Source organism: Teleopsis dalmanni, chromosome X, assembly GCF_002237135.1.
Source record: "Teleopsis dalmanni isolate 2A chromosome X, ASM223713v2, whole genome shotgun sequence".
In the NCBI taxonomy this organism is placed as follows: domain Eukaryota; kingdom Metazoa; phylum Arthropoda; class Insecta; order Diptera; family Diopsidae; genus Teleopsis; species Teleopsis dalmanni.
In genome coordinates, this window is record NC_051848.1 from 83,060,266 (window position 1) to 83,073,739 (window position 13,474).

Here is a 13,474-nt window from a genome sequence, read left to right on the forward strand (position 1 = left end):
TGGTACACCACAATTTGTTTGCCTGAAGAGAAATTCGAAAAACGAACAAGAGAAGACGAATCAATATTTACCATGACAACGCGAGCAGTGCCTTTTTGACTGGCCAAAACGTCGAATTGATGGGTCATCCGCCGTACAGCCCTGACTTGGCACCCAATAACTTCTTTTTATTCCCGCACAACAAGAAAAAAATGCATGGTCAACGATTTTCGTCGCCAGAAGATGTTGTTGAAGCGTTCGAAAACCATATTTTGGAGGTGGCTCAATCGGAGTGGAAAAAGTGCTTCGACAATTGGTTTGAGCGCCTGCAAAAGTGTGAAAATCAGGCTGGAGAATACTTTGAAAGACAATAAAACAATTTTTGATGATAAATATTCGCATTTTCATTATTAGGCCATTTCATTATTATATAAACACCATACCTTTTTTGGTTTGGAATTATAGATGGCAGGATGGCTTCTGCGCCGTATATAATTGAATTTTTAATCAAAAATTATCAATTTTTTAAAAAATAATAAAAACTGTGTATACGATTTTCTTGACTTTGACCATTTTAGAAAGGTATATTTTGTCTTTAAAGGAAAAATATTCTTATTGCCATCGGACTTTTGCACGCGATGATATATATGTTAGAGTAAAATAAGGTAAAAAAATATTATTTTTTATCAGTTTTTTTGATAATTGTAAAATTCGGTTTACGATTTAAAATGATGTTTCGTGATATGTTTCTGATCATTTTACGTTTTCACTTTTTTCAAATCTGTGATCTGGAGGGAGTTAGGACATTGATTTTTAACAAATTCCACGCTTACGATTTTTCTGATTTTTACTCTATTTAAAGCTTGTTGTATTGCCTTTCAAACATGTATGCATGCAGGTCCATCGAACCCTTAGCTGTTTTTTAATGTTTTTTAATTTTGTGTTCCAATTCCGGTTGCATAAAGTCGAGTCGAGTCGAAAGTTGCATAATCGAGCCACAGGTCTTTCGATTTTCAGAGAAAATTTTGTTTGTATTTTTTGTGCCCAAATTTTATATATATAAAATACAATGAAATAGATAAAAGCTAGAATAAAATAGATTAATAGATGAATTGATTAATTAAAATTTGTAAAACAATTATTTCGAACAATTATATGCAACTACATATTTAATACAACGGAAACGTAAATGCATTGATATATTATATTGTGCTTGAAATAATTTTAAGATATATATTTTATATATATTTATATATGTATGAATATAGTACATATATTTTTCATATATTTAAAAATTAATATTTAATATTATTTATTTAACATTGATTTATTCATATATTTATTTATTTATTTGGATATATTTATATTATTCTTCTAAAACTTGTTAATTTTTATTCGCCACTGCTATGCCTAATGCATCAATAACTGTAACCATTTCTTATATGACATGAGGTAAATTCCGTTAATAATTATTTATGTATAAATAGTAATAATAATGGAACATACATCTTGCGGCTTTCCATCACTTTTGTAATAAAATTGTGGTAGCGATTAGCAGATATTTTTGATTTCACCACAAAATAAATAGAACGAAACAGCTTTCTACCACGAATTGCAAATGATAAAACTTCTTTTGAAAGACTTTTGTGCCATAGTAGTTAATATCTTACAAGCTGTCTTCTGGTCGATCTTACTAAGATCGTACGAAAAACATTCAACGATCTTTGCCAGAATTGCCCAGTTAGTCGTCATATAATTGCTATGCCAATTATTAGTAAATACAATTCCCGAAACAACTCTTCTTGTGTTCAAATTGTACTCCTGTATTCCACATCAATTCAGTCTTTTTAAATAGTGAGTTAGTGCCCTATTTATTTAGGATGTAATATATATAATATTCTAAACATATGTGTAGAATTGTAATATAATGTTAATGTAGATTGTACGCTACATGGTGCTAACCCAGATCCTTAATCTGTATTAGCTTGGTAGCCTATTTTGTGTGTGAAGTAACTTGAGCACTTCTAACTCAAACTAATCGATATGAGAAATAGAAATTACGTTTGATTTGTATTGCATTTTCTTTCTGAACTTAATTAAAATTATTTACTGAATAATTTGCATAATATTGAATTATGCATTAATTAACAAAAAATATTAATGCATAATTCACAAAATAATAAATTTTGTAATATTTCAAATTCATAATAATATGACACTTTCTTCAGTGCACTGACCACAAGAAAAACTGATGAAAACTGATTCTGAGCTTCACATTTGGCAGGACCCGAGTTCGATTCCTGGTACTTGCAGTCTCAAAAAATAATTATTTACGAATAATTATATACAAGAATTATTTCCAAGACCACTGATGTTGGGTATTTGGCAATACTCGAAACAGCTGTATGGTCAGCCAAAAATTCAATTAATTAAAATAATATAAAAAAAAAATCAATTTTTGTTGTTGTATTTCACTACTGTTCGAAAAAACCTCTTTAAAAAATTATTAAATAATATTAACTTTATATAAACATAAACATATATACAATAAATTATATATAGTATACATACTGTGAATTGTAAATAACATAAATTTATGGTCAAAAGTATGAAACTTATAAAAAATCTATTCAAAAAAAAGAAATTACTAGTAAGAAGGAAAATATAGAAACTACTAAATTTGTTCTTAAAAGCGTTCCGTTCTTTCTATTTGAACTACTATTATTAAAAAGATATATGATTTTATTGGTGTTTTCAAATTTATTTTATTTTAAGTTCAAAAGTACTAAAGCAGTTCTATTGTTGCTTACCTTTATGAAGCAGCTGATTATCACTTCAGTGAGTTCAAAACTGTTGCATAAAAAGAGTCACACTTAACTTACAATTACTACGGCATATTAATTGCATTTTCTTTTGCTTTGCAACTTCTTTCAGTCACCACTGATATATCAAAAATAATTTTACATCTTAGCACATATTACTTGATTTTAAGTTAAAAAGTACTAGAACTAAGTACTAAGATCTATTGATTGCATGCTTAATGAAGTAGCTGCTTACCCTTTTAGTGAGTTTAAAACTGGTGCTTCAAAACCCAGCAACCCTGTATAGTACTAGTCGCTTCATAGAGGCTCAGTTAGACGGCAGGTAACGCAAAAAATTAATTCAAAGCGAAATGCACAACCAACCAAACCTGAGTATTTATATACCTATATACCTGCGTATATAGTTTGCCGCTTTTGTTTATTTTGTTCCTATCAAATACGCAGGTTTGGTTGGTTATGCATTTCGCTTTGAATTAATTTCTTACGTTACCTACCGTCTAACTGGGCGTTAATGCAGTTTACGTTGGCTCAATTGGTGAATTTTATATTGAGTTGTCATTGCCGGTGTCAATTGTCCCCATACGATGCACCGCGGAACTTGTCTTTTCACTAGTTCCTGATTTGGAAAATAAATAAAACGTTCATTTTATATATTATTACATATATATTTATTTTAATTTGTGTATATATACATATTAAATAATTTTATATTAATAAATTACTTTCTAGCTAATTGTGCTGTAGTTAAATCAAATTGTCTAGGGATTTAACTGATGATCTATAGATGATTTGATTTATATGCTATTATTTTAACAGATTTTGGTACTTACATGGAGTTGGGACACATTTATTCGTATTCATCGCAGCGTGTTTTAATGACTTATGTATATCGTTCTCTTATTAATGCTAGATGTTATTGTATAATATTATTTTACATATTTTTGTATTATATTTTTAAAATTATTTGCAATAAACTAGCAGTAAAAGCGATATTTATCCAATGTAAGCAAGACCATATAAAATCGATATCTGTTAACATTACTTGATCTTCTTCATTCATAGATTCACAGTCCCACTAAGCATATTGTTGTATGTTTTTACATATTCGCTCTATCGCAAATCAACGCTCTATTGCGAAAGAGGCATTTCATTAAAAACAAGAGAACGAAGCATATTGCTCTCAATTTGTTTATACACAACAAGTATAAGCAGTGGACTTTTGTTTCAACTGGTGAATCATTGCATTACCAGGGATCGGAATATGTGATAGTGTTCCAAAATAGTTATATGTGGTTGAATTTCTTTGTTTCTCATTTGTTTGGTATTCTCTTCGTTCAAAAATAATAAAATGCACTATTAAATTTTATACAAAAAAAGTATTAAAAAATTTATATATTCTAATTAGCGATTTAACACATCCCCACGAACCACACACCCCATTTCACTAGTTCCTTTGGACTACTTCATGTACTAATGCCTAGCGACAAATGTCTCCTAAAAAACTGCTGGTAAAAGTCACACCTAACACACAAATACTACTGTATTTTCTTTTGCTTTGCAACTTCTTTCAGTCAATACTGATATATCAAAAATAATTTTACATCTTAACATATAATACATGTTTTTAAGTTCAAAAATACTGGAACAGATCTAAGCAATCAGCTTACCTTTATGAAGCAGCTGATTATCACTTCAGTGAGTTTAAAACTGTTGCATAGAAAGAGTCACGACAATTTCTTTTGCTTTGCAACTTCCTGCAGTCAACACTGATATATCAAATATAATTTCACATCTTAACAATATAGAAGCTATTATCTAACTTCTTGCTGAGTTCAAGCCTATCTGACACCAGTTATTTTGGGAAAGTATGGAAAATAAGAATAATTCGGCGCAGGTGCGTTTATCAGCAGTGGGCAAAAAGAGTAAAAGGAAAATGTCACAAAAGCAACGCTATTGGGCTAAAAAACACCAACGTTTGCCTGAAATTTGGAATGGTGATCAATTTCGGACTAATGGTGAATCAATTCCTGGGAGAGAGGTGGAAAATAATAATAATAGTAGATTTGTCAGAAAGAGGAAATTCGCTGGTTTATTGTCCGAGACAACTCATGTTGAAACTAAAGGAAATAACGCAGCTGTGGCAGATGTAAGTAAATTAGTATTAATGTGCGTATTAGAGCGGTAGTGATAGTTTTGTAATTAGGTATGTTATAGCACTATCCCGAGTGTTGATAGTAGTCGATGAAAGTTACAAAAACTTTTCCAGTTTATAAAAAAGTTTATACGTTTACTCAAATACGACATTTTGCATTTCACTTTTTAGTAAACCAAAGCAAACAATGGTAGAATACATGTTAAAAACTAATGTATATACTAATTTAAGACTTGTTTCTATTACTTTATCATTGACTCCTTTGAAATACTTTGAATTTAGTGTTTAATTTAAATTTTTTAAAATATTTCCCACTGCAGCTCAGCTGTTGTTTCATCGAACAGCTCAATAATTATCAGAATAGTGATGCGGTACTATTTAGTCTCGTCCGTACAAGTTTAACAGTATTAGCAAGGTACATTATCAATTAAACAAATTCAATATATTTGTTTTACTTTATTTTTAATAAAATTATGTACTTTCTATATTTATATCTTACACCCGTAAGATGTTTAGGATCTTTTTACAACTGGTAACTATACGTTCTTGATGCTTACTCTATTTGCTGAGGTAGACTGGTTTCTCTTTTGAGGTTTGTTAAATAGAAAAACTCGGAGTTTAGTTTTATTTTAACTCTTTGTTTGTCATTATTTCGTAATCCAACATCAGCTAGTACAACTTAATTATGTTAAGTTGTTGAAATGCACTTTCTTCTCATTACAAAATCATGAAAAGTAGGTACAGTTGATCGGTCACAGATCACCGTAACTTAGTTACAAAAGCATGAACACCTATTTTGTTTACGAAATACTAGGCATTAGGCATTAGGCATTTTTTACATGAATACAAATAAAAAATGAAAAAATGAAATCACATGAGTAACATAATTTATACGAATATAACTCATGCGATTCCTTAAGCACCATGTTAAGCAGACAGTCATGGTAACGTCACGTTGGTTAATTTAGTTTTGTTTAGTAATAAATGTATAATGTAAGGCACAAAAAGGAGGAAATGAGGTAAATCGTGATATGGTTTCACTTCTATATTTAAAAATACCTGCCAACCACAAAATATAAAGAGCTGAAATACAAGCAGACTATTGACTGGTGCAACCCAGAGAGCTCAATCAGAGCTTAGATTGGTGAAACAATAACTATGAATTGTCCACCAATTTTGTAAATTAGAGTTATGTAGTATAATATTCATTCACTAAATACAAATGAGATTCACAACTTAAAACTAAACTCTTTTATAACATATTGAAATTAATTTTGCTTCTGTATTAAAGAGGATGATGTGCTAAAGGATTTCCTGGAAAGCTCGGGGCAAATATAGACAATATATATCATAACTATTGCACATGCTTGCAATAATTTTTAAAATTGGATTCTTTGAACACAATATTATAGTAAGGGAACAAGGGAGCACTTATATGCAATATTTTTAAACTGACGATGGTTTATTTGTTTTATATATGTTTTATATATGTATATATGTTATTATGTGTTGAAAACAATCCTAACTACGGAATAGTATATATTGATTTTGCCTTACGTTATAACATATAAATTTAAACTCATTTGGATTAGTAAAGCCAACAAAAAAAATGCACTTATTGTGTTCTTGAGACATGCAGCAAAAATTTTTCTTATTATGTCGTTGGAAAAATCATTAAAAGTTCCTATAAAGGTAATAATATTCAAGCTTTCTAAGGAAAGCTTGTTCGCCGAAATATCTAAAAAAATATAATACTAAAAATAGCCAAACTTGTTAAGAAAACCACTTTTTAGAAATGGACTTAGTTAATCATTCATAAAATTTCTGGCAGTATTTCTGGATGAACTGGCTAACATTACTGAAAAATGCTAACAGTTCCTATGGTAAAAAATCCTTAATTGATTGGTTTCTTTACCAACTATTTTTTGAATGTATTATTCGATAAAGGCATCTTAGTCTTTATATAACTATATTGTAAAACATTAGCTGATTAGCTGAAATCAGATGCAAAGGGAAAACTGTTGAAATTTATTTTAGGTACTCTGTCTTCGTATATAAAAATCGTTTTATATACCTATTAACAGTAATTCAATAAATAAATGCATACGTAAAAAAGCTCAGTTATACATTAAAATACGTTTAGTTAAATACAAATTGTTAAAGCAACGCTTATTGACATTTAGAAACAGATTCTACGTTAAAAAGACGAAATAAAGCCTCATGAGTTAAATATTATATGCCAAGCTCTTGACGACTGTGTTAAAATTTAGAAAGTTTAACACATATATCATATTACATGAAGATCGTTAACAGCCTCATCACTTCAAGACTTGTCTTCCTTTTCACACGCATTTTAGTCGACATCTTATGTTCTTACTATTATAAAAATACAATTTAATATTAAAATTTAAAATGAATTTAACAAAATTCAAATTGTATCCTAAAATGATCAGTTTTTCAAAATTTACATTCTCTGATTTATGCTACAATAATTTTAGAAACATTCGTCAAATTCAACGCTGAAGGGTACGATTTGGAATCCAACCCCAAAATGCTATGATATTGTAGACTTGAATAAATTAGAGATGCCCTTTATTGATCTTACTATGTGCCCAACTACTCCAACTGATCAAGTAAGTCCCTCAAAACAGTAAAAGAATATATTTAAAATTCAAATAAAACTTAGATTGAAAAAAACAAACTCAACAGTGGGACTCAGTATTCATCCAATAATGAGGAAGAAAGTGATGTAGGTCAACCAAACAGGAAAGTGGATATTGCTACAGAAATATTAGCGGATACTAATGAAAGCATGTTTGAAGTGGTAATTTTATTTTGTCCTACATTCATTTTTAAAGTAAAAATGCTTAAATTGACCTACTTAAATATAATAACACAATTTTAGCAAAATTTATTAAATTCCACGCCGACTGACAAAGTCGAAAACTCTATACCACAACGCTGTGGAAGTGTTGTAGAATCAATGTCGAAAGTGTGGCAATTACTTAATCCCAATGGCAATTCCGTTCCAACTGGTCGGGTTAGTATTTCAAACCTATTGTAAGAGCAATTTATTAATACAACAAAAAACCAAATATAGGTGCAAAAAATCAGACTTAATAGAAGAATATTAAATCCTCCAAAAAGGACAATGGATACAAATTTCAAAGATAAACTGACCTTAATTGAAAATTTGTTGAAAAAGGTAAGCACCGAAAACTAAATATTTTTATATACAATATTATTTATATTCTCTTATATATATATAATAATACAACTCAAGAAATGCACAGAAACAAGCGATCATACCAGTGCAGATGTGAGTAGAAGGAGCTATCATGAGGACTCTGATAAGATTATGACAAACAGTTGTTCGATTCAGGATCCAAGCACAATAAGTGATGTTGACTTGGATTTAATTGCAGACCTGAACAAAAACATATTTAAACCAGTAAGCGCCATAAATTATGTGTTCTCATTTATATTGATTTATTTATATATAATAATATAACTCTAGGAATGCACAGAAACAACCGATGATACAAGTGCAGATGAAAGTAGAAGGAGCTATCCTGAGGATTCAAGTGATAAAGATTTGTCGAAGAGTTGTTCGATTCAGGAGTCAAGCACAACAAGCGCTGATGACTTGGAGTCAATTGCAGATCTGAACGAAAACATATTTAAGCCGGTAAGCGCCATAAATTATGTATTCTTATTTATATTGATTTATTTATATATAATAATATAACTCTAGAAATGCGCAGAAACAAGCGATGATACAAGTGCAGATGTAAATAGAAGGAGCTATCCTGAGGACTCTGATAAAATTATGACAAACAGTTGTTCGATTCAGGATCCAAGCACAATAAGTGATGTTGACTTGGATTTAATTGCAGACCTGAACGGAAACATATTTAAACCAGTAAACGCCATAAATTATGTATTCTTATTTATATTGATTTATTTATATATAATAATATAACTCTAGGAATGCACAGAAACAACCGATGATACAAGTGCAGATGAAAGTAGAAGGAGCTATCCTGAGGATTCAAGTGATAAAGATTTGTCGAAGAGTTGTTCGATTCAGGAGTCAAGCACAACAAGCGCTGATGACTTGGAGTCAATTGCAGATCTGAACGAAAACATATTTAAGCCGGTAAGCGCCATAAATCATGTATTCTTATTTATATTGATTTATTTATATATAATAATATAACTCTAGGAATGCACAGAAACATTCCTTTTTCTTGCGAGGTAATTGCAAGAAAAAGTTTGTTATGAATAAAACTGTAAAATGAAAGAAATTTGAAAAACAATTATTTCGAACAATTATTTGCAACTTCATATTTAATAGAACGGAAACGTAAATGCATTGATATATTATATTGTGCTTGAAATAATTCTAAGATATATATTTTATACGTTTATATATGTATGAATATAGTACATATATTTTTCATATATTTAGAAATTAATATTTAATATTATTTATTTAACATTGATTTATTCATATATTTATTTATTTATTTGGATATATTTCTTATATGACATGAGGTAAATTCCGTAAATAATTATTTATGTATAAATAGTAATAATAATGGAACATACATCTTGCGGCTTTCCATTACTTTTATATTGAAATTGTGGTAGCGATTAGCAAATATTTTTGATTTCTTCACAAAATAAATAGAACAAAACATCTTTCTAGCCCTGTAAGTACTAGTCACTTCATAAAGGCTCAGTTAGACGGCAGGTAACGTAAAAAATTAATTCAAAGCGAAATGCACAACCAACCAAACCTGAGTATTTATATACCTATATACCTGTGTATATAGTTCGCCGCTTTTGTTTATTTCGTTCCTATCAAATACGCAGGTTTGGTTGGTTATGCATTTCGCTTTGAATTAATTTCTTACGTTACCTGTCGTCTAACTGGGCGTTAATGCAGTTTACGTGTGCTCAATTGGTGAATTTTATATTGAGTTGTCATTGCCGGTGTCAATTGTCCCCGTAGGATACACCGTGGAACTAGTCTTTTCACTAGTTTCTGATTTGGAAAATAATAAATAAAACGTTCATTTTATATATTATTACATACATATTTATTTTAATTTGTGTATATATACATATTAAATATTTTTATATTAATAAATTACTTTCTAGCTAATTGTGCTGTAGTTAAATCAAATTGTCTAGGGATTTAACTGATGATCTATAGATGATTTGATTTATATGCTATTATTTTAACAGATTTTGGTACTTACATGGAGTTGGGACACATTTATTCGTATTCATCGCAGCGTGTTTTAATGACTTATGTATATCGTTCTCTTATTAATGCTAGATGTTATTGTATAATATTACTAGCTGACCCGGCGAACGTTGTTTCCCCTTGCAATTAATTTTTCTGGCTCAGTTGAGTTATAATATTTGTTATTATTCAACTTAACCTTAAGCATTTTAATGCTAAAATTATTTTAAATTGATTTTTTCTTTTGAACTAAAAAAAAGTCCACATGCATTACTTATGTTACAAATATTTTCATGTTACTTCAAATCCTTATAAGCACTATTTTTAAATGAGAAAAGGTTTTTTTAATATTATATTAACATTTTTATTATGATCTATTATGTTATTTTAAAGCTAAGTCATGAACAATATTTTTTGTTAAGCCATTTTGACCGTATATACATAGATCAGAAGGTTTCTCAACACGGGAACATGCAACATATAGTTGCCCATGCGAAAAACATGGATTTTCCAAATTCAGTCCACATACTTTTAATGTTTGACCTTGAGATTTATTAATTGTCATCGCAAATGCTAAACGAATTGCAAATTGCAATCGTTTGAATTGAATTGGCACATCGGTTGGTATAATTGGTATGCATGGAATCAATATATATTCTCCTCTGAATTTTCCACTTAATATTGTTGATTCAATTCCCATAATAAATTCCCCATAATTATTTTAATTACTAATCTTGTTCCATTACATAATTTTGGTGGGTTTAGATTGCGTAATAAAATGATTGGTGAACCAACTTTTGAAAGTAAATTGTGTGGTGGTAGTCCTGGCAAATCAAGCGAATTCAAGAACTCAGTGGGATAATTCACAATCTCGTTTTCATCTACCACTGTGTCGATGGATTTTAACGAAATTAAATTACCAGGTAGCATAGCTTGAATTTTCGAATTGATTTCATCGACATCTAAGTTCTTAGCTCTACTTTGAAGACATTGATGGTTCTGATAATTTTGATATATGTGAGGAAATACGTTTTCTATTAATTCGACTTTCGAACTAACAATTTTACAAAAATTTTCTGGCAATTTAATAAAGTGCGTATTTTTCTGAAGACTAACGTTTCCATTAACAATATCCAGCAATTGTTTGGCAAACAGTTCTGCAGCTAAATCTCTCTGTAGTCCAACACGCATGTTTTCAGTAAGTCGCAATATATGGACACTTCGCCACAAAATAGATGATTTAAGGCAAGCATTGATTTCATCAGCATAGATTGAACCTGCCAATAAAATTAAAGTGCCTCCAAAAAGTCTATAGTTGGCATTTAAATCTTTAAGTGTTCGATTAATGCTTTGTGCCATTGTGCATTCATCCCAAACAATGATGTGACATTTTTGAAGTACTTTAGCCATATTGGAATGTTTTTTTATATTTCATAGTGCATTTTCACATGAATGTATGTTTAGTGGCAACTTTAGTGCCGAATGGGCTGTTCTACTACCATCTAACAATGTCGCAACGATTCCAGATGATGCTAGTCCTAAAGCGATATTACCTTGCATCCTAACCTTTGCAAGAATGACTGAAATTAAGAAAGTTTTTCCAGTTCCACCTGGTGCATCCAAGAAAACAAAGCCGCCTTCTTTTGCAGCAATTGCGTTCGAAACCCGATCATAAATGAGCTTTTGTTGGTGCGTTAGGATTTGTTCGCTTCTTGTAACAAATTCAACCAAATCTTCAGAGCTATACTGAAGTTCGCGCTGCATATCATTGTTAAATAGATCGGTTGGCAAACGATTTGGTGAATACAATCCTAATAATTTAAGTGGTTGATTTGATATAAGTAAACATAAGTCTTCGATCATAATCAAAGCTTCGTTATAAATTTCACGATTGAATTGAATATTTAAGTCATGATTTGTTGTTCTATGTCTTTGTAGTATATCTTCACTCATTGAGCATTTATATTTTTCCCACAATTCTTTGGGATTATTTGGAAAACATGTTGTCAACAATATGGCGAATAATTGACGAATTTGATGTGGAAAAAAACTTAATACTGCATCCCGGAGCGTGATGTCCCAATGATTATCGCTTTCCAGCAATTGCAATTCTCTACATGCATCATGATATGTATTGTATAGCTGACCATTGATAGTTCTCAAATACTCATACGAAAAACACTCTCATTGTTTTGGATGAACAGTATATAAACGACCCAGTGTGTTTGCTGAAAATAATCCTGGATAACCATTGACTGCAACACCTCGTTTACGTGGCTGCCACTTTTTTAAAGTTTTGTTTCATATGAAATATGTTGGAACTTCCGAGTTTTGCCCAAAACTCAAAACTTTTGCGAATTTCCCAAAAATATTGTGTTGTTTATTCAATTCAAAAAACTCGGTTAACGTAGTTTTTGGTGCTATTAATGCCCTTTCTATTGCATTTTGTTCGTTGAAATAAACACGTTGACCATTTTCAAGATGTATACTTAAATGTATTACAGCTGGATCTCGTTCGTGTATTTGAAAACCAAAAATTTGCCAAATGGCTTCGTTACTGCTGATATATCTGCCCATTTGGTAGCGTGTTATTTCATCATTTTCGTTTATATTTTGAACTGCAAATATTGCCATATCACTACCTTTATGAGCATATTTGCAAATTTATTTTATTGATTTTATGGAGCTACAAAATTCTACATTGATGTGCGCTTTATATATCTTGGGTAACAATGGCGAATATGGCACTACCCAGCTATTGTCTACTTCAACTTCATATTCAATATTTCTCAACTTTAGTGAAAAGGATTGGCCTCCATTTTCCAAATTTTTTCGACGATATATAGGATAGCCATCAATTCCAGTTATCGTATCTCTAACAAAATCTTTTCGAAATCCTTTTGTGCATTTACCATTTTCCATGCAAAGTGACGTCATATTTAAATTTCCGCATGGACCATGTATCATATTTTTTGTCACAATTTTAAATAGCTCTTTTTCAACATTTGGATCTGGAATTTCTGCAGAAACTATTTTATCAATTTCTTCAGGTCTGATTTTTTCAACACACCAAATTAAAAGCTCCTGTAATGTCAACCGATGTGAAGAGAGCTATTTCCTTACCGTCTAAAGACTTCTCGATTTTACTTGTTAGACTGTGTATAGCGGTGTCGGTCGATTTGCCCGACTGATAAGCATACTGTTCAATATGTAGAGGTGAAGCTTTAATATAGACTTCCCTGATGTATTGATCTAGAATCTTCTCCA

General features: G+C 30.4%; 2 protein-coding genes across 2 annotated transcripts; one reads left to right on the top strand and one right to left on the bottom strand.

Annotated features, from left to right (window-relative positions):
- The first annotated feature begins 4,668 nt into the window (after nt 1-4,668).
- LOC119688620 lies at nt 4,669-9,214 on the top strand. The gene is made up of 10 exons (XM_038103292.1): nt 4,669-4,947; nt 7,452-7,586; nt 7,640-7,777; nt 7,859-7,993; nt 8,054-8,158; nt 8,237-8,404; nt 8,471-8,641; nt 8,708-8,875; nt 8,942-9,112; nt 9,179-9,214. The coding sequence occupies exons 1-10, from the start codon at nt 4,669-4,671 to the stop codon at nt 9,212-9,214; spliced, it is 1,506 nt and encodes a 501-aa protein (XP_037959220.1).
- A 1,668-nt stretch (nt 9,215-10,882) lies between these two features.
- Nucleotides 10,883-11,617, bottom strand: LOC119688621. The gene has a single exon (XM_038103293.1). The coding sequence runs from the start codon at nt 11,615-11,617 to the stop codon at nt 10,883-10,885; it is 735 nt and encodes a 244-aa protein (XP_037959221.1).
- Nucleotides 11,618-13,474: the final 1,857 nt, after the last annotated feature.